At 34.6% G+C, this 21,702-nt stretch overlaps 1 protein-coding gene and 2 pseudogenes across 2 annotated transcripts; 2 read left to right on the top strand and 1 right to left on the bottom strand.

Annotated features, from left to right (window-relative positions):
* The first annotated feature begins 3,672 nt into the window (after positions 1-3,672).
* Positions 3,673-8,563, top strand: LOC148931136 (uncharacterized; annotated as a pseudogene).
* Positions 8,564-10,970: 2,407 nt separating this feature from the next.
* LOC125216217 (TIM-barrel signal transduction protein) lies at positions 10,971-15,251 on the bottom strand. 2 transcript variants are annotated; one of them, XM_048117875.2, is made up of 9 exons: positions 15,032-15,251; positions 14,009-14,662; positions 13,663-13,869; positions 13,147-13,362; positions 12,844-13,060; positions 12,398-12,645; positions 11,936-12,114; positions 11,592-11,845; positions 10,971-11,308 (listed from the first exon to the last, which is right to left on the bottom strand). In XM_048117875.2, exons 1-9 carry the CDS (start codon positions 15,236-15,238, stop codon positions 11,157-11,159), a joined length of 2,334 nt encoding a protein of 777 aa, XP_047973832.1. In that variant the 5' UTR covers positions 15,239-15,251; the 3' UTR covers positions 10,971-11,156. The 2 variants fall into 2 exon arrangements, with proteins under 2 accessions (XP_047973832.1, XP_088924940.1); XM_089068814.1 differs by having other exon boundaries at positions 14,009-14,730; positions 15,032-15,163.
* Positions 15,252-18,935: 3,684 nt separating this feature from the next.
* LOC148931135 (uncharacterized) lies at positions 18,936-21,486 on the top strand (annotated as a pseudogene).
* The last annotated feature ends 216 nt before the right edge of the window (positions 21,487-21,702 follow it).

Below are 21,702 nucleotides of genomic sequence, written 5' to 3'. Positions count from 1 at the left end.
ACTGCATTAAAACTCGTATTATTTTAAAGTTTCTATATTTAGGAAACAAATGATGTATTAAATTGTGCTCCACTTTAATTACTCCCTCCGTCCCATAAGAAAATATTGCATTTGAAATGGCACGAGAATTAATAAGTTGGGACAACTTAAGAGAGATGAAGAGTAGTGTGGTTAATAGGTTGTAAATAAATTCATGTATATGGATAATGAGTTGGGACAACTTTATAAATGAAAATGCTTATATTTTTATGGGACGGATGGAAATGAAAAGTCCATAAATAAAATTTAATTTAGTTCCTTCTATTTCTGAATTCTGGATCAGCCACTACTTGAGACGAAATCTTTGTTGTATAACTTAAATAGAAGAAACAAATTCAGCATGCTGGAATAGCATTATTTCTTCTGCTTCTTTTGATAAATGGTTGTGACTTGTGCATGATGGGGATGGGAGAATAACATCAAGTTACTCAATAAATGTGTGAAACTAAAGTAAATTTGGAAGTCTCTTGTTGATATACCCCAAACAACACAACACACACACACAAATAACTAAAATTATTATGTCTCGATTGCTAGTATTGCACTGGAAAGCATGGGTGCCACCAAAATAAATTTGCTTTACAACGTCAGGTAGCAACAAAAAATCGACATGGAACACATTTCACACACGTTTTGAATTGAGATTGGATTTGGCGGCATGTACTAGTATAGTAGTATGTCCTAAATCCTAATATAATATGGGGTCACTTTAGTTATTAAATCCAAATCTTCTAAATTTTTGGATTTTAATTTTTTGGAATTTCGGATTTCTTAGTTGGATCAATTGTGTTAATAAATTCTCAAATTTTCGGATTCCAAGTTTTGGATATTTGTTGGATTCAATTTTAATCCAAATTGATCGATTTATATTAGTAGTAAAAAATCTGAATGCTTCGATTAGTCCTAATCTAAATTCCAAAGTGGGCAATTCTTAAAAGTAGCAAAGGAAGAGAGCAAAAAGTTATTTTGTCCTCTTTCACTATTTTAACAAATTTGTACGTGGATATACAGCCAGCAATTTCCCTCTTTTCTTCTATCCCACGTGATGTTATATTTCAATAACACCCAATGGTACATGGTAAACTTAATTTTTGGATAAGAAAGAGAAAAAATGACTTTAGACATTAGGTGTGCTGGTTGATTCTGGGCCGTTGGATGTTGATGATATGCAATGTGGGGGTGACACTTGTCCTAAGCTACATAAACACTAGCATTGCGTTTCTAATAAGGGAGAGCAGTGAGGTGGTCCAAAACTGGTATTGGAGTGTAGCATAGAATTGTGAAAGGAGAATCTTCAATCAGTGATTTTGTAGCTATTTTTTCATTTATTTTGATTTACTATAAAGAGGAAGAGGTACAATCCCATGAATTCTTTGGCAGAATGGATTGATTAGCCAATTGGGATCTGTTGTAAGAAAAATACCCAATCTACGTTATGGAATCTGTGGAGTTTCACATGGGGGAGAATCACTTCACCCAAGAATACTAAAGGGGCTCTGTCATAGGTGTCAATTTAATATTGCCTCTCTTTTTGGCAAACTAATCACATTCCAATGTGGTTTGATGTATTCCAAGAGGTTTAAATTGTGTCTTCTTGTTGTAGGATTAGGACAATTTAACAAGAGACGAATGCAATTTGATGGTGGAGTTATTGGTAATGGTTTCCAAATGTACGGATCGACTTGTCTGGATTCGTGGAAGTTAAGCAAATTAATTTTTGCCATCGCCTAAATTGATGGGGGGACATGGGCACGCCGAGTAGTCAGTCTGGACTCGCCTCTTAGGTCATCCACAACGCTATCTCTTATTAATCTATTAACCATCCATGGCCAAATTGTACTTTTCAGCCCATCTCTTAACTAAGAGACAGCACCTGCATCCCTCCATCTCTTAACCATCTAATTCCTTTACTATTCATTCAATTTCATTTTTTATTTTTATTTTCAACAAATTCAATTAATAAAAACACATTTCATTAAATAAAGAGTAGATGTGAGAAGAATAGATGTGTGTTTGTGTGTAAAATGGAGAATGAAGAGTATTTATAAAATAAAAATAAAATTAAAAAATTCAACCGTTGAACGGTCATATTACCGTTTTTAAATTTTTTTTTTTTTTGAAAAATCGATTTTTTTAAAAAAAAATCAAATTATGACGTCATAATTACGATGCCCACTCGCGGGCCGGCGAGTGGGCGTCACGCCTAGCGCCAGCGCGCGCCACGTGGCGCTGGCGCGTGGCCAGACAACTCGTCGCGATGCCCTTCCGCGTGCGACGTGGGACGGGATGGCTTGTCCCGACGGGACGAGATGGTGTTTGCAACGGCGTCTCGTCGCCGTCTCGTCTCTGCGGGACGAGATAGGGATGACAACGAGACGCGTTGCTGATGCTCTTAGGGCGCCGAGAACCGCGGCTCTGCCCAATTTTTTTTTTCTTATTTATTTCCTATAAATATACCTGTTCCTCTCAATTTTGTGTGATGTCGATAATTTTCGTTGTATAATTTTCCTCTTTCTATAATACAACGAAGATTTGGTTTTAATTTTCTTTATTGAATTTATGTGTTTTTTTCTAATTATTATAGTCCGATAATTTTTATTCTAATTAAATTAAAATATACCATGAATTGAAAAAATAATCAGATTTGTGGCTTGGGCTTGTCCACTATTAGGGTGGTCAAGTTTTTTGTGGCAATGGACAAGTTTTTGTGCCTTGAGCATGGTCTCTTCATATTGTGGACACTCTAATATGGCACTGACCCATGAAAGGACTCGGCTGTTCTGATTTTTGAACGAAAATTGATGATATTTTTTCAATTTTAAAATAAATCATCGCTGGTTCATGATTCGAAAATTTTTGAACCGAAATCAGACTGCCTAATTCACTATTGCAAATATGGTTCGGCCTGAAACTGTGGTCAACTATCCTAACCGTCGGCCAACCATCCTTTGGGATTGGTTCCATCGTCCCCCCACCGATTTAAGATTATGTATATATGTATGCGATACTTATAATTAGAAATTGTGGTGTAATTGACATTTTCATAGCATTAGGAGATGTGCTCAAAACTCCCTTGCACCGATTTTTTTTTTTCAGTTACACACTTTTTATATTTTTGTTATACACTTATATTAAGTCTATTTTATTTCTTCTAAATTATTTAGAATTTACACCATATTAATCGTCCATATCTCTTTTTAAATTTTTATATCTTTTAAATTCTACTGGGTTCTTTATTTTAAAGAAAATATATTCTGTCTCTTTTGTTTTTTTCGACATTGTCATTTAGTATCTTCTAACTAATTTTCTCTTATTAGATATTCTCTTTTGTAAATTTCACTGTCAATGTTACAATTTCAGTCGGCAACCAACATAAAAAAACTCACAATTACTAATAGTATTTTGAGCCTTTCCACATTAAACTCTTAGCTTCGCCTCCGTAGACCGTAGCCAACTATCCTATTCCAATTCAACCTTGCATAATACTACATCTTACAATGTAAAAAGAAAAAAAAAAGGAGAGGTGATTAAAGGAGTTGGATCATGGCCGATGATTGATCAATCGAAATTATTATTCGAATGTATTCCATCAACACAAGAAACCAAATGCCAAAGGCTCCACTTAGATCAATCATGAGGTTTGCTAACCTCTTCCATCAACATAAGAAACCAAATTGCAAAGGCTCCACTTGGATCAATCATCCGTTTAATTGGTCGTATTAAATTTCAAAAAAATTGCAAATAAAGAAAATGTTTACATATTTGGCTTATGCTTTTCAAAAATTTTGTGCTGCTGTATATATATTGATACGGGGAGTATTATATTGCTAACTCAACACTTAATTGCTAACTATAACTAAATAATAACCATTAGATACTCAAATTAAGGGTCTAAACTAAATCATCAACTCCGAAATGTCAATACGATAAAAAACAACGTCAACAAGGGTATTAAAGTCAATTTACAACAAATTAGCTGTAACTAACTTTTGAAAAATATTCCAAAACTTTAAAATGCATTTAACTTTCTCGATTTAAAATATTTTTTCACACAACATATATCAAATTAAAGATAATTTCATAAGGATTCTAACGAGATCTCACTTGCATATGTTCGACGTCAAAATTTGAAAAAAATTCAAAATTTTTAATTTTTTCGTACAATATAATACATGAAGAATGTCAATATAAGCAATGTGTTAACATTGTCAAAATATTGTGTTGACATTCTCAAAGCATTGTGTTTATATATTCGAAACACATTATTGACATTTTCATCTATAACCCTAATTTAGTAGGTTTTTTTATTTTTTTTGATTTAATTAATAAAAACAAAAATTACACGTGGCAAATTATAGATCACAAGTTTTCTAAAATCTTATGATCTTAAATTAATTGTAGTTAGCAATTAAATGATAAGTTAATAATTTATACTCCTTGTATTGATATTGCACATCTGAGTGGAACAATATGCTGAAACTCATATAGTCAAACTCCAAACTTTTCTTAAATCATTATCTGAAACTAATTCCAATAATTTAATGCAGACGAAACTACTTTACTACACCTTTTTTATAAACATTTCCTACTTTTTTAGATTATGATTTACGAGTCACTTTTTTCATAAACATTATATGTTGTGGATGAAGCAAAAGTTTTTGCAGACAAACCGAAAGTGGTTCGTTGCTTTTTTCATTTTTTTGCAATTGTACTATTAAAAGAAAATAAACTCTTCAATGATATAAAAGGAGGTCTTATGACTCATAGTATTAAAATGTGGTAAAAGAAAAGGCATAAATTACCCTTCCCCACCTCCGAAAAAACAAAAATTAATTAATACTACTACTAACTAGGGCTGGGAAAAAATACCGAAATACCGAAATACCGGCCTTATCGTATCGAAAAAATATCGAAAATACCGAATTTTCGGTATACCGTGACTTTCGGTACGGTATGATACCTTACCGGAATCTTCCGGTAAGGTAACAGTATGAATTTTCAAATACCGCGGTATACCGTTGCATACCGAAATTCGGTATATACCGTAAATTAAGGTATATACCGTAAACTAAGGTATATACCACAAAAATATAAACACAATTATATATAAAATATATTTTATATATTTTTAAATTGTAAAATCTATTGTGAAATATAAATATAATTATGAATAAATTATATTTAATTTATTTTTAAAATTATAAAATATAAATAATATTCTAAATACTCTAATTTTCTATTTTAATTGATGTTGAAAGTCAGGTATACCGCAAAAGTAAAGTATACCGAACTTCGGTACGGTATACCGAAAATGAGGTATGGTATCGGTATGGAAATTCGCCATACCGAAAATAAGGTATACCGAAGTTCGGTATACCGAAAACTTTGGTAAGGTAAAGGTATGACTTTTTCGCATACCGTATTTACGGTAAGGTATATGGTATGGTGGTTTCGGTAAGGTATACCTTACCTACCCACCCCTACTACTAACTACGAAAATATCCCAAGTTAAAGTACAACCTGCACAATAAGTCAATAACATGGTTACAAGGGTACAAAAGCCAGTATACTTGGTTACTGTCAATGTTTTAAAAATCGGATCGATCAGTGAACCGATGATGCTACTGGTTCATGATTCAACCGGTCTGATCGGTTCAATCACTGGTCGAACCATTTTACCTTGCAAATATAAAATTAAATATGCTCTTACAAAATATATTAAATTTAGTGAGTAATATATTACAATTAATATTAACATATAACAAAAACATATACTCCCTCCGTCCACAAACAATAGATCTATTGTTGTTCGGCACGGGTTTTAATGTAGAATTGATAAAGTAAGAGAGATTAGGTGAAAAAGTAGGTAAAGTAAAAGAGATAGGGAGAAAAAAGTGAATAAAGTATGAGAGATGGAAGAAAAAGTGGGAAAAGTATGAGAGAGTGAAGAAAAAGTGGGAAAAGTATGAGTATAAACTTTCTATTTTTAGAAAGTGATCTATTTTTTGTGTACGTCCCAAAATGACAAAAGTGATCTATTTTTTTGTGGACGGGGGGAGTATTAAACATTTTAAGTAAATTAAATATTAAGAGTATTTAAAGTAAGTGAATGGTAAAATTTAAATATTTATTAAATATATAAATTTTTAATTAATGTAGCCAAAAAAAGTACATATTTTACATTTAATAAATAGATAAAATTTATATTATCTCAAAACATTTATGTGGTGAAATAATATTATAGACAATATATAAAATTAAACATCAATTTTTAGTTAATTTGGATAAATATATACTATAATAGTATTATTAGTTATTACATAAAATTAAACTTGAATTATTAGTAAATATGGAGTAATAAACTATATTAATAATATATACTCCATGTTACATCAATAAAAATAAAATTTAGTGGCTTATAATTAAAATTAAACATATCATAACTAAAAATTATTTTAAAGTATAAAACTAAACACAAATTATTAATTTATGTGGACAAAAAATTATAGAGTTAATATATAACAATAATTAATGTTCACAATATTTTATTCAAGACCATGTGGCGGAGTGCTAGAGGTGTTGGTTTCTTACCTAGAGGTCTAGGGTTCAATCCCCTCTAGTCTCATATGTTAAACAAGCTTTTAAACATAAAAACCGGTTCCCTGTTTCCGGTTCAATCGGTCTAACACACGAACGGTTTTAGGGGCCGAACCGGATCAGACCAGCTGCCGGTTCACGGTCCGACCGGTCGAACCGGCCGGTCCGGTCCAGTTTTTAAAACACTGGTTACTGTTGTAGATAGTACTCATTGATTAATTACAAATCAGAACAAATGATTTTATGCATGGTTAGTATTTTATTAGAGAGAAAATAAAGTAAGATAGTGATATTTCTATATTATTAAGTGGGTTATAGAGTAAGACATCCTAAAAAAACATGTTAATCCTAAAAAAATATGTTACGTAAAGTGTAACGAAGGGACTATAGTATAAACATTAAAGATCATTCTTTTATTACTTCCTCCGTTTCATAAGAATATGCATTTTTTCCTTTTTAGTCCATCCCACAAGAATATTCACTTTCTAATTTTGAAAAGTCTCTTCTTTCTAATGAGGTGGAACTCATTCTCCAGTCCACTAACAATACTTTACTTACTTTTTCTCTCTACATCTCTCTTATTTTACCAATTTTATATTAAAACTCTTGTGCCGTTCCCAAAGTGCATATTCTTTGGGAACGGATGGAGTATGATTTTAGTGAAGCCTCCTAGATACTGTCTCACTACTAACCAATGATATATAAAACCAGATCGATTTAATGAACCAATAAAGTTACTGATTTTCGATTCAATCTGTCAGATCGGTCAAACCAGAGATATATAATGAAATATATATTATAGAAAAATAATAAAATTAATTTAATGATGTCTTAATTTAATTAAGATTAATGGTAAATGATCACTTAAAAGACAACATTAAATATGGTAAATGATGTTAAAAAGCAAATTTGCATAGCAGTATATCGTTAAATAGTCAAAGTTCATCCATTACCCATCCCTTGACTCAACTCTTTTACTTACTACATTATTCATAGTTCCACAAAACTTTACCTTATTATTTATCTAAGAGCATCAGCAATGGAGGCCGTCCACGACCGTTGGATCGGCGTGCCGGACGTCCGCCATTAGGCGAGCACGAGGTGGACGTCGCTTGCGGACACCACAGATCCGCGACTTTCTGATGACGTCCCATTTTTTAATTTTTAAAAAAAAAACACTATATATACGACTCGTTGAACTTCATTTCATTCGCACCACTTGTCTTAACGAGTTTCTCTCTCTCTAAGTTTCTTTTAGTATATCCGAAATGGCTAGTGGTAGTGGTAGTGGTGCGGGCGGCAGTGGTGGGGGTGCTGGTGACTTACGCCGGCGAATTAACGAAGAGGTGCGGGCCGTTACATCCATGGAGATAAACCGCTTGATACAAGCGGCCTTGCAGTAGCAGCAGCAGCCGGCAGTACGTCGACCCATCCATCATCGAGCTATAGTATCCCGGGACCACATCGCTGCACACCGTCGGTTGTATGAGGACTACTTCGCTCCAGAGCCTCAATTTGGGGAGAACATGTTCCGGTGACGTTTTAGGATGCATCGTCTGCTATTTCTGCGTATCGTGAGCGCTTTAGAGCATCAATACGAGTATTTCAGGATGAGGGAGGATGCGCTTGGTAAACCCGGCCACACGCCCATACAGAGTGCACTGCCGCAATCAGGCAGCTGGTATACGGAGGTGCGGTCGACATGTTCGATGAGTACCTCCACATCGGCGAGACAACTGCCCGCGAATGTCTGCAGTATTTTTGTGAGGGCGTTAGGGAGATATTCGGGGATAGGTATCTTCGGAAGCCAACCCGCGAAGATTGCCAGGCTCTGATGGATATGCACGGGAACCAGCACGCGTTTCCGAGAATGTTGGGCAGCATAAATTGTATGCATTGGGAGTGGAAGAACTGCCCCGCCACCTAGAAAAGGGTGTACACTACCGGTTTCTAGGGCAAGAATCCCACGATGATCCTTGAAGCGGTAGCTGGCTACCGATTGTGGATTTGGCATGCGTATTTTGGAGTAGCCGGGTCGAACAACGACATCAACGTCCTCCAGTCGTCGCCCCTTTTAACGAGCAGTGCATGGGCGTTGGTCCGACCGTCAGTTTCGTCACGACAACCAGCACAATATGGGCTATTATTTGGCGGATGAGATATACCCTATGTGACCCGTTTGTGAAGACAATCAGATGCGCAACAGACAAAAAGAAGATCTATTTTGCGGGTCGTTATGTAGAGCGGGCATTTGGTGTGCTCCAGGCTCTATGGGCGGCAGTGAAGGGTCCATCACGGATGTGGTGTATTGACAACATCGGTGATGTCATGTACGCATGTATTATCAATTTATCATGCACAACATGATTGTCGAAGCACTGACTGATTGGACCAATGATGTTGATGTTGTCGGTCCAAGTCACGGCGTGGCCACCGCCAATGTACGTATGGGGATACCCCATGGAGAGGCCGATCGGGTCCATGCATTTGCCAACATGCGCCAACGACAAGCCCATATTAAACTCCAGAACGATATAATTGAAGAGCTATGGACGCAGAGGGGTGCATGTTGATACTTTTAATGTAATTTGTTTAATTTTTTTTTGTTGAACTGTACCTTTTTTGTTTAATGAAATTATCATTGCACTTTCTTTGTCCGTATTCGTGTCGAAATTTTAATTTCGTAAATTGTTTAATTTGGTGAATTTGGTGAATTTTTATTATTGTGGATGTCCGTCGAGATGTCTTTGGGGATGTCCGCCATTGTGCAGTGGGATGTCCTTATGATGTGGCAGTGCAATGGGAGGCCCTTATGACGTGGCAGGAGGTGTTTTTGATAAGTCCATCGAGATGTTCGCCGAGACATCCGTTGCATTGTGGATGCTCTAAGCACTCACATCCACTATTCCTTCACTTAACTATCCATATGTTCTACTTTTAAATTTGTATTCATTTCTTATTTTAATGTATTTATTATAAAATTTAATTAAATTATTTTTTAGTTTAAAATAATTTAATTAAATACAAAATTTATTAAAAATAAACAATTACATGCAAATTAATTTTAGTTACTTTTTAAAAAAATTAATATTCAAATTAAACTCAAATGGTAACAAAAACATCAATATGATATTAGAAAAATGTAATAAAATGAAAAAAAGGAATTGAAGTTTCAAGATTGGACACATTCGCAGTCATTGAAAAAGTAAATACTCCCTCTGTCCCATTAGAAATGAAACGTTTTCCTTTTTAGTTTGTCCCATTAAAAATAAAACGTTTCATAAAATGGAAATATCTTTATCTCTACTTTTTCACCTCTCTTACTTTACTCTCTCTTCATTTATTCACAAAACAACACTACATAAAAATTCGTGTTGATTCCCAAATGTTGCATATTTAATGGGACAAAGGGAGTATCATATACTTCTTCCGTCCCTTAAATTTTGTCTCACTTTGACCGGGCACGGATTTTAAAAAATGTAATGAAAAGTGAGTTTAAAAAGTTAGTGGAATGTGGATCCTACTTTTTAATATTAGTTTTATAATAAAATGTGAGTAGGAATGAATTAGTGGAATATAAAGTCCACTACCAAAAATGGTAAAAAAGTGAAATAGAACAAATTTTGTGAGACGGACGAAAATGAAAAAATGGAACAAACTTTTAGGGACGGAGGGAGTATAAAGTATCTGAATCATATGTTTTTGACAAGATACATATTTGTTGCGTCTGTGAGGATTGGTATATTGAAAAACATGTTTCGAACAAGTTGCATGATTAGTAATGCTTGTATACAATAATTTTACAATCCACTTTTATCCAAGAAGAGAAGAGGTAATTTTATCACTATGTTTGCTTATACATTTATAAGATGGATCAAAAACATTTAAATATATAAGATACAAACAAGTCTAATTCTTCTGTATAGTAGACTGGTCGTGGAACATGTCATTTTACATTCGGTTCTTTGCAGAGGTAAAACAGTATATTTCACAACCTAGATATGCCTTAGCTATCTAATTGTGAAATGTTGCAGTGTCAGGCCACAAGTTTCTTTAATTCAGGCAACTAATGACACTAGTGCAGTATAACACCAATGATCAGTGTCTAGTGATGCTAGGATTGTTCTATGATCAGTGTCTAGTGGTGCTAGGATTGTTCTACGATATACTCCAACAAAAATACTCAATTTGAACAAAGGTCGTGTTCTAGCCAGGCCCATTTCATAAGCATTCGTATAGACCCAACTCAACCCATTTTATATATTTTGAATAATCATTTTGTTTTTACTAAAAATTGATCAAGCTTTATGGATAATTTTTTTTCGACAAATTAATGAAACTCAAACTCATTCATTTATTCATATAAAATTGTAAAGGGTTAGTGTAATTTCTCTGTTACATTTTTAAATGTCATACTTATTTCACTACACCAATACATATGATATACGTACATACGACAACATGATAAGCATCAAGGGACATGAATCCTTTTGCAGATTAGCAACATTGGAGCTGACAATTTAAGAAATAGATATGGTTTTGTACTGCTTTACCGTACCTGTTATTGCTTGTTCAACTGGCAGCCTCTCCAAGCTGGATGCGCCGTAGAATCCATGAACACCTTCAGTTCTCTTCAACACGTATTCTGCTTCACCCGGTTCGGATATAGGGCCTAGAATTGCATAATAGTATCGAGTTAACATTCGTGCAGAGCATCAAATGATCAACAACTCCAAAACATGAATCTTTTTCAACTTGAATCCAAACACGAAAGGTGTTATTTTTGCGATATACAGTATATAGCAGTAATGAGACGTTCATGTATAGACAATAGTACTTTGTAACATCTGCATTATCCTATCAGAGATTGAGTAAGCAGTGAATTTGAAGATGAATGTTTGCAGTGCAAAAATCTGCTTTGGATCTCTGTTTTTGCAAAAATAAGAAAATGTTACCTCCATGACAAAGAACAATAGTTTCGGGATTGATCCTGTGAGCAGCATCTGCAATAGCTTGTACAAGAGTTACACTTTGATCGAGTGAGAGGGCCGTTTTAGCACCAATAGAACCAGATGTCGTGAGGCCCATATGTGCCACAATGATGTCTGCACCAGCTTTTGCCATTGCCGTTGCTTCTTCTTGGTTAAAAGCATATGGGGTTGTTAAGAGGCCCATTTTATGAGCTTTTGCAATCATCTCAACCTCAAGACTGAGAAATGGAGATAATTCAGAGGTGTTGTTTTGATTAAATGTGAGCGAACAATGAATACGAAGGTAATTACTGATGATAATATGTTACCTATATCCCATCCCGGTTTCTTCTAGATTTTGTCTAAAATTACCATCAAATAGACCAACAGTTGGAAAATTCTGCACTCCTGCAAATCCAATAGACTCCAATTGTTTCAGGAAGAAATCAATTCTTCGGAATGGGTCAGTTGCACAAACTCCGGCAAGAACTGGAACTTCTTTGACAACCTTCAAGAGAAAAGATGGATGAAATCTGGTTGATTTCCTTGTAAAATAAAAACCATAAATTTTTCAGTTAATACTGAAACATAGAATAGTTATAGAATTGGAAGACACACACTAATTTATCTTCCACGACTACAACTACAAAGATTTGAGACATATTACGACCCTTATTTTTCCAGATAACACGATTTAAGCAGAAAAATCGGCAATAGACATAAGCTCCCAGAAAGAACAAGGCCATACCCTGTATCATGTAGAGCTCTTAATAGGCAAAGGAAAAACTTACAGGCAACACCTCATTGGCCATGTCAAGCACAATTGCATTTGCGTCAGCAAATGGCAACAGACCTGCCAATGACCCTCTTCCTGCCATCCTAAACCGTCCTGAGTTGTACACGATGATCATATCAACTCCACCAACTTCCTCAAACTTGGCTGATATGCCCGTCCCAGCTCCAGCACCAATGATGGGTTTGCCCTCTTTTATTTGATATTTCAATTTTTGGAGAATCTTTCGTGTTTGTTCCAGTGTTTCTGATCCAGTAAACCAACATTGCGTAATTCAATCAAAAAAACAGAAGAATGAAATGCAACAGGCATTTTGTACAGAAGTGAAAAAAGAACTTGATTTTGTCCCACAATTTTAGTTAGTCCAATTGAATAGTCCCAACACTTGTTGATGTGAAAAAATTATACTAATTCAAGCGGGGAGAAGGTAAGAAGGAAAATAACCTGGTTTTGCATCAGGGAAGTTGCTCAAGGTATATGAAACGGGAATGATATTCTGGGAACTTGTCACACTGGAAGAAGTTTTTCTTTGAGTTTGTTGGATAGATTCATGAACAGGATGACTATTAATATCATTAATATTTGTAGAGATCTCCAAGAACGAGTCCACTAGAGCATTTGCAAACTCAGGGTCATTAATATGTTGTGGCAAAACCTTAATCTGTCAACAAACAAAATTAGCGTTACATACTGCAGCAAATGCAAAATCTTGATCATCATACATGGCATGTTAAGCAGTGATAGAACCTGACGACTTTCACTTGTTTGAATTAGCCTCTGCATTTCCTGTATAAGTGTATCGGTAGCAACAGGATCATGAAATGCCTTCCCAGGTGCATCCAATGCCGATACACCCATCTTTGGCAGGCAAACTCGAACTTTAGATGAGGACTTATTCAACTTTTCTGCAATAAATGCAGCAACTTTCTTATTTTCGTCCACTGTCGTTCGCATCAATGTAACCTGGGAAAAAAGGTAGACAGTCATGAAAAGTACAGCTTAGGAAAATTGGACCGTGGACACCCAAATAGATTATTGTAACTCATCAACGTCCACTGTTCTACAACTTCTTTGATAAACAACTCTGCTATTGGAGGCAGCAGCTAAGGACGCTATTTTCACATGCATGACCCCAAAACTATCATATGATGGGGCTTTGGAAAGTAAGGGTCAGAGGCTTATAGTTTAATTAGATTACAAAATTTGTGAAATATACGAGATTATAGAGAGAAAAAGACAAACAGGGTGAGGGAAAACCATCACCTGTTCATTGTGTTCATACAACCTTCTTTGCTGAAACTTAGAAGGTACAGTGTCTTTGGATCCAAAATTCACCATATCCAATGCTCCAACACTGAGAACTAAAGGTATTTTTTTCTCTATGATGGCATCAAAGCGGGAGGGATCACATGCCATGACACCTCCGACAATGTAATCTGCCACCTCAGTTGTTGTAATATCCAAAACCCCCTACGTGACAGGAAGAAGCAAATAAGAGAGAATTAGAAAGTTAGATAGCCAATAGTTACAATAGTTTCAGTTATGGTAAGAGTTTATTTGGATATATGTTTTCAAGATACATAAATGGAAACACTGGAGGTAAAAATACCTGTATAAATCCACCTCTAACTAGATCCTCCATAGCTCTCCCCCCAACCCCAGTAGCATGAAAGACCAAGGTCTCATACCCTTCTCGAGCCAACCTGTCTTTGACAGCATTGACACACGGAGTTGTAACCCCAAACATAGTTAAACCAACCGTACCCTTCTGAGAAGCAGTAGCAGCAGATGCTTTGGAATCCAGATGTCCAATCACCATTCCAGCCAACGCAGAAGCAGCGTTATACAACACAACTCTACTCACATTATTAATGCCACAAATGTCAACCACTGATGGAAACAACACCAAATCCGATGTTCCCACATAAGGTTCAGTCTGACCACTAGCCACAGTTGACACAATCAGCTTTGGGATTCCAAGAGGTAGTGACCTGAAGGCAGAGGAAATTAACGACGTCCCCCCACTTCCTCCAAGCCCAATAACTCCAGCAAGAACTCGATCCGCATGAGCCTTGCAGAGGAAAGCCTGAAGAGCTTTATTCATCACAGCAATAGCTTTGCCTCTATCATCAGGAAGCTGATTACCATGCACCCCTGCTTCAGCACAGCAGGAGAGGACGTCTCTTCTCGACACAAAATCAAAATCATCACAACTCTCGATAACTTTTTGACCAGCTGATACATCTACCACAGTCACCACAAGCTGCACACCCACAAAATCACATGGAATCAATCCATATCCACCAAAATATCAGCATCCATCACAACAAACTGACAAAACAAGTTCATATTGATCGAAATCAAACGGCAGAATAAAATAACAACAATCAAGTTCAAAACTAATAGTAGAACAGAAATGTCAGATTTAAAACAGCATCAAGTGAGTAACAAACCAAAATCCCCAATACACTTCTCAATTCTACGGATCATACACCTCAAATCTACAAATAAAAAAAATCTAATTCATCTTCCGTACACAGAAAAAAAACATTTTGAGATCTAAACCGTACTTTGTAACCACGAATTTTTGGAAAAGTAACAAAAATGGTAATAAATGAGTAGAAATTAAAACCTTTGAGGAAGAATTAGCGTAAAAAAGGTTGAGATTGTCTCGAATTGACTGAGCGAGGAATCGAATCTCATCAAGCTTCGTGTCAGCTGTGCCAATGCAGAATACTTGCATAATGTTGTTGTTCCTCAAATCGTCCATTGATGAAACCTCAAACGAAATCTGTGAATGTGAGGGGGTTGGTAGTTGAGCTGAGTGTGTATATTTCATACAGTGATTTACAGTTGCTGGAGCCAATTAATTATATTTATAAATTTATAAATATCATTAATTACGCTCGAGTTTTAATACAATCAATTTGTGACTAAATAATTTTTTTATTTATAATAACTCGATAAATATATACTAATGTTGCCAATAGTAAAATATTTTGAACTTAAAACCATTACTTGAATAGCTAAATGTGAGCTCAATTTAACCTATCTCGACTCTAAGCTGGGCTAGTATATTCCTGCTGTTCGATCAAAATACTTTTTTGCATTAGTGATAAGTTGAATTGTGTCACTCATTTTGGTTCATTTTTATGCTATAAGTATGAAACATTTGCTTATCGCCGCGAGATTTTTGTGCAGTGTTGTTTTATGAGTTAATGAAGATAGAATAGAATAAGAGAGATGAAAAAGAGAGATAATGTTGTGTCTATTTTAGAAAATGTTTCATTTTTAATAGGACAACTCAAAAAGATAATTATTTCATTTTTAATGGGATGGGAGGAGAACGGATTTGCATGTGTAGATGTGACTGATTACAGTAGCGGACGTAGAAAAAAATTATGGCAGCATTATACTTCTTCCATCTGCAAATACTTCGTATATCCTTTTTCGTTCGTCTTAGGAAACTATAGCATTTACTCTTTTTATTATTTTTAATAATTGGACTACATATTCCACTAACAACTCTTATTACATTTTATTAATATTTCTCCCTCCGTCCCGCTTAAGATGACACGTTTTCCTTTTTAGTTTGTCCCAATTAAGATGACACATTTACTTTTTTGGTAACTTTCTCTCTCCAATTAATACACCCAACCACTTTTTCTCACTCCTATTAAAATATCCATCTATCTTCATCTCTCTACTTTAATACATACACCCATCTTCTCTCTCTCCAACTAAACACTTTAACCAATAACTTCTAAAATCCCGTGCCGGCTAAGCAATGTGTCATCTTAGTCGGGACGGAGGGAGTAATATATAAATATGACTTAATTTTTATTAAATTTTTTCATTAACTTTTTTTAATAGTTTTTCAAACCAAACAAGAGCTAAAGTAAGATACCGTAAATAAAAAATCACGAATAAGGGATGAATTTTTAGTTATACATATATAAAAATATACTCCGTCCATCCCTACATAGAAATAAAATGTGACAAATTTTTAGGGACGAAGGGCATAGTAAACCAAATATTAAAATTTCAATTAATTAAATCAAAATTATCTTACAATAACATTATAAAAGATGGTAAATATTACTTGAGGCAAACTTCAAATTATTCAACTTGCAAACTCTAATCTAAACATATTAAACTTAAATCAAAAAATTGGGAGTTTCGATATTCTGATAATTGTTGATAATTTTGAGAATTTTGATGGTTTGGGAAATAAGGACGATAATTTGTTTGTGAAGAGTTTTGATGGTCTGGATAATTTGGATCCATGAAACCAAATTTATCAAAACAAGAATGAAAAGAAAGTTATTTGTTTGTGAAGAGTTTTGCATGCTTAGTGGGATATATATAGAAAAAATGAAGCACAATAAAAAAATAGCAAATAATAAAGAAATAATAAAAAAATAACAATTAATCATAAATAAAATGAACTAGTTCACGTGAATTTTTCAGAAAAGGGGCTCACATGAATGTTTGGAAGAATAATTCACATGAGTTTTGAAATGATATATAAAGACAAAAATAATAGTAATTAAATAAATTAAAATTAATAACTTAAAGTAATAAAATTTTCATAAATTCACAATGTTCAAAATATTCAAAAGATGATTATCTAAAATATTTAGATTTCATATTTATAGAATACACATCTAAAACATGTACTATATAATTAAATAAAGTAGTGATTAATCAATAATTAATAGTAAATAAAAAAAGTAAAAATAATAATACATGGAGCCAATGAAAAATCGACATGTGTCCTTTGGCCTCCACTTTTGGTTGGGTCGGCTGACAAGCCTTGAAATTGGGGGTTGGGTTGGGTTGGGTAATTTCATTTTTGCTTTATTTTTATTGCTTCCTATTTTGTCTTATATGCTCCACCTCCATTTCAAAGTCACCAATGGGGGTGGTCTTACCAGAATCACAATCATCTCTTCCTTGCTGCCGCTGTATCACCTCACCAAATTGTGAAAATTACAATACTAAATAATCGCTCTTGATCACCTCACTGTTCTTGTCTTTCTCATCCCTGCGGCTCTATCATTCTGGACATCTGTCAATCTATTTGAGTTTGAAAGAATCCAATCTCTCTCTTCTTGTGTGCTCTATCTCGACCAAGGGTTGTTGTGCCGCCATGGCAGTGTTGCGCTTTGTCTTCTCTCTCAGTTATCATCTTCCCTTGATCCTAAATCCCTCCAAAATAATCCTAGCTTGTCAATTTAAGTTTGTTTCTGCAGCTTTTTTTATAAGAATTTCTATGATAATTATTTTGATTGCATGGGAGTTTCTCAACCAGAAGAAACTCAACTGCTTATTGTATAATCAAATAAATATAATGTGGTTGAATGGTTGATCTAGGTACAATAAAGCTTGATATTAATTATGACATTTTGTTTAGTTTGATATCGATCAATAAGAATAAATATCCTCTATTATCTTTTAGATTTGATTTATTAGTAGATTTATTTCAATGTCCTTGTTAGTAGGAGTTCTTGCGATTATGTTTAGGTAGTAGTAGTAACCTTTTAGATTTAGTTTATCCTTTTGTTATCAATTATTCTTCCTAGCCAAAGATTTTAATTTGCAGAGTCTTTATCAATTAGGAGTCTGTAATTTCGTATAAATACCTCCTTTCGAGATTGAATAAATGTATCCACGGGATCAAATTTTGTGAACGGCAGTCCACCACGGCCTCGTTAAGAGGATTGCTTCTTTGTTATTTTATTTCCATTAGTTATCTTTTGCTTTTCACTCCATATAATAGTTCTTTTTACATATAACATATTTCTAGCTACTTCACTAATAAATATCATAACTACTTGTAAATTAGAGCACAACCAGAATAAAAATGTTTGTATATACTTAGTATTTTATCTTATCGTTCATTGTTCTTTGCCTTTTCTTTCACAGGTCAGCATCCCATCGTTCTCTTGTGTTAAATCATATAAAAGATTACCTATCCTACTAATTAATTTAGCCTTTTGTAGTTTTTTCTGTTGCAAAAGTGTTTCCTTGCTAATTAATGTTCTATGTATATTTGAATCTTGAACTTGAATCTGAAATCAACCATAATACATTTGCACTATAGTCTAAATTTTCCTCTCTACAAATTTTTTTTAGAGCCACTAGAATTTTTGTTCAAGCAAAATAGAGAAATTTGAGTAAACAAAATTACTAGAGCTATACATGAAACACATCCTAACATACATTGCTTTTGTGGTCCTCATATGTTGAAAAATAAATAGGCACACCAAACAATGTCTATTGTACTGAATGGAGAGGATAATTAGATCATTTTAGTGTTTTGTTATAGAATGCAAACAAGTGGATTTTGTGCACTTAGTTTGCTAATAAATTTCATATGTGTTGGTTGATTTGAACATGACTAATCTTACAACGTGATTACATATTTTTTTTTGGGTTATTTTACAATCCATTTTCTAATTTACTAAGTTAATTATCTATATTTAATTTATTATATATATATGCTTGGTGGAATTTATTAAAACAATCTGGATAGAAGTTGGATGACAAAGTCAAGAATGACAATAGAATACCAAAATGGACTTGAATATTTTTTGGACTATGCTTTTCGCAATGCAAGCATGAAAGATAAGATATTATGTCCATGCAAACGTTGTGGGGTCGGTATATCCGTGAGTAGAGATGAGGCATTTGAACATTTGACGGTCGATGGATATATTCCAAGGTACACCCAATGGATAGCTCATGGAGAACTTCCTAGTAGTCACTCATCTAGGTTTGACAACCAACATAATTTGGGTGATGATGATATGCAAGGTTTAGTTCATGATGCCTTTGGAGTTCCAAATAAAGGTGGATATACAGAAGAACATACAAGATCTCATATAGATGCAGAAATTGTTAATGGACAAACAAGAGAATTTTATAAGTTGATTGATGGTTCACAACAACCATTGTTTTTGTTTGAAGGATGTGTTAAATTCTCAAAACTCTCATTCACAATCCGTTTGTTGCACTTAAAGTGTATTGAGAGTTTGAAACAATAAAGTATTTGATATGCTTTTGGAATTATTAAGAGAAGCTTTTCCAGATGCCATGGTTGATCTACCGAAGTCTTACTATGAAGCCGAGAAATTGATGAAAGAACTAGGACTTGGTTATGAAAAAATAGATGCGTGTCAAAATGAGTGTACTCTGTATTGGGGGACAAATGAAAGACGAACCTCATGTGACACATGTCATCAGCTAAGATGGCGTACTTCAGATGCAGATCCCACGGGTGAGAAAAGAAAGATCACTCAAAAGGTATTGTGGTATTTTCCAGTCAAACCAAGGTTGCAAAGATTGTTCATATCTACAAAGACGGCATCTCACATGAGATGGCATGCTGAAAATCGTACGAAGGATGGGTATATGAGACACCCTGCCGATTCCCCAGCATGGAACACATTTGATACCTTGCATCCCAGTTTTGCTCAGGAATCTCGCAATGTTCGATTGGGATTGGCATTAGATGGAATTAATCCTTTCAAAAATATGAGTGTGTCACACAGCACATGGCCTGTCATATTGTTTCTCTATAATCTTCCTCCATGGATGTGCATTAAAGAGCCTTATCTTATGTTATCTCTATTGATTCTTGATCCATTAGCTCTTGGGAATAATATTGATATCTATTTGTTGCCCCTAATTGCGGATCTAAAAGATTTGTGGGAAGTATGGGTTGAAACATACGGTGCCTCAGAAAAGCAAAATTTCCAATTACGCGTTTCATTGTTATGGACAATTAGTGATTTTTCGGGATATGCATATTTATCTGGATGGAGTACCCAAGGTGAATTTGCATGCCCAGTTTGTAACAAAGAAACACACTCTCTTAGACTGAAACACGGTGGGAAGTATTGCTACATGGGGCATCGGAGATTTCTACCTAAAGAACATGAGTTTTGGAAGAACAGACGACTCTTTGATGGAACGATTGAGCATGGAGAAACACCACAATGACAATCTGGTAATATGGTGATGGATGAGCTTAAAGACTTCACAATTAAGTTTGGTAAGCAAGTTAAAGGTAATCCAAAGCTTTTCGGTTGGAAAAAAGAGAGTATATTCTTTGAGTTGCCATACTGAAAAGATAATGTTGTCCGCCACAATCTCGATGTCATGCATACAGAGAAAAATGTTTGTGAGAGTATTTGCAGCACATTATTGGATGTAGACGGTAAGTCTAAAGATAATTATGAATCGCGCCAAGACTTTGAATGAATGGGTATTAGGCCTGAACTTCATCCAATTTCAAAAGGACCTGATAAATTTTATTTACTCGCAGCAGCTTTTACAATGGGCAAAAAGGAGAGGACAACATTTTGTCAGGTTTTAAAAAATATTAAAGTTCCTAATGGTTATGCATCAAACATCTCAAGGTGTGTTCAGCTAAAGCCGCCAAAATTGTTAGGCTTGAAAAGTCATGACTATCATGTTATGATGCAACAATTGTTGCTTATAGCCTTGCGACACACTCTCCAATACCGTACGTGCACCTTTAATTAAGCTCAGTGAGTACTTTAGAGAACTCTGTTCCAAAGTAATTTGTCCCGCTGATGTCATTCGATTAGAGAAAGATATTGTTGTGGTACTTTGTCAATTATAGAAGATATTTCCACCATCATTTTTCAATGTAATGGTGCACTTGACTATACATTTGGCAACAGAAGTGAAGTTGTGTGGGCCCGTTCATTATCGTTGGATGTATCCTATAGAGAGGAATTTATGAAAATTTATATTGTTAATGATATTTTTTGAATGATGAACTCCTTAAAATATTTGTAAAACATAATGCATATTTTTTTTTCTTAAACAGATATTTAGGCCCATTGAAATCCTATATGCGGAATAGGAGCAAATGAAGGTTCAATCGCTTGGGGATATCTAGTAGAAGAATGTTTGACATTTTGTTCTTTGTATTTAGCTGAATACGTGGAGTCAAAGTTTAATTGATCATTGAGGAATGAAACTGTGAATGATAATGCAATAATTGTATTAGATGTATTTACAATCACTCCATTCAACAGTTTCATAAATTAGAAGAATAAATTAGGGATGCTAGATTAGGGATTGAGCAGGAGATACATTAAGCGCCAAATTAAACATGGATCTTACAACCGTCCACTCCTCCCACAACTCCAAGCAAATTCAGGAACTCACAATTATCTATAGTTTAGCAAAGAGAACAAGAACGAGAAGAAAATCAAGTTGAGACCTACCATTGATTCTTGCAAGGTGAGTTTTTTCAATGAAATT

This window comes from Salvia hispanica, chromosome 3 (assembly GCF_029641045.1).
Source record: "Salvia hispanica isolate PSC_SH4W2 chromosome 3, Shi_PSC_v1, whole genome shotgun sequence".
NCBI classification, from domain to species: domain Eukaryota; kingdom Viridiplantae; phylum Streptophyta; class Magnoliopsida; order Lamiales; family Lamiaceae; genus Salvia; species Salvia hispanica.
Note: the sequence above shows the minus strand (reverse complement) of the source record. Positions and strands in the feature narration are given on the sequence as shown.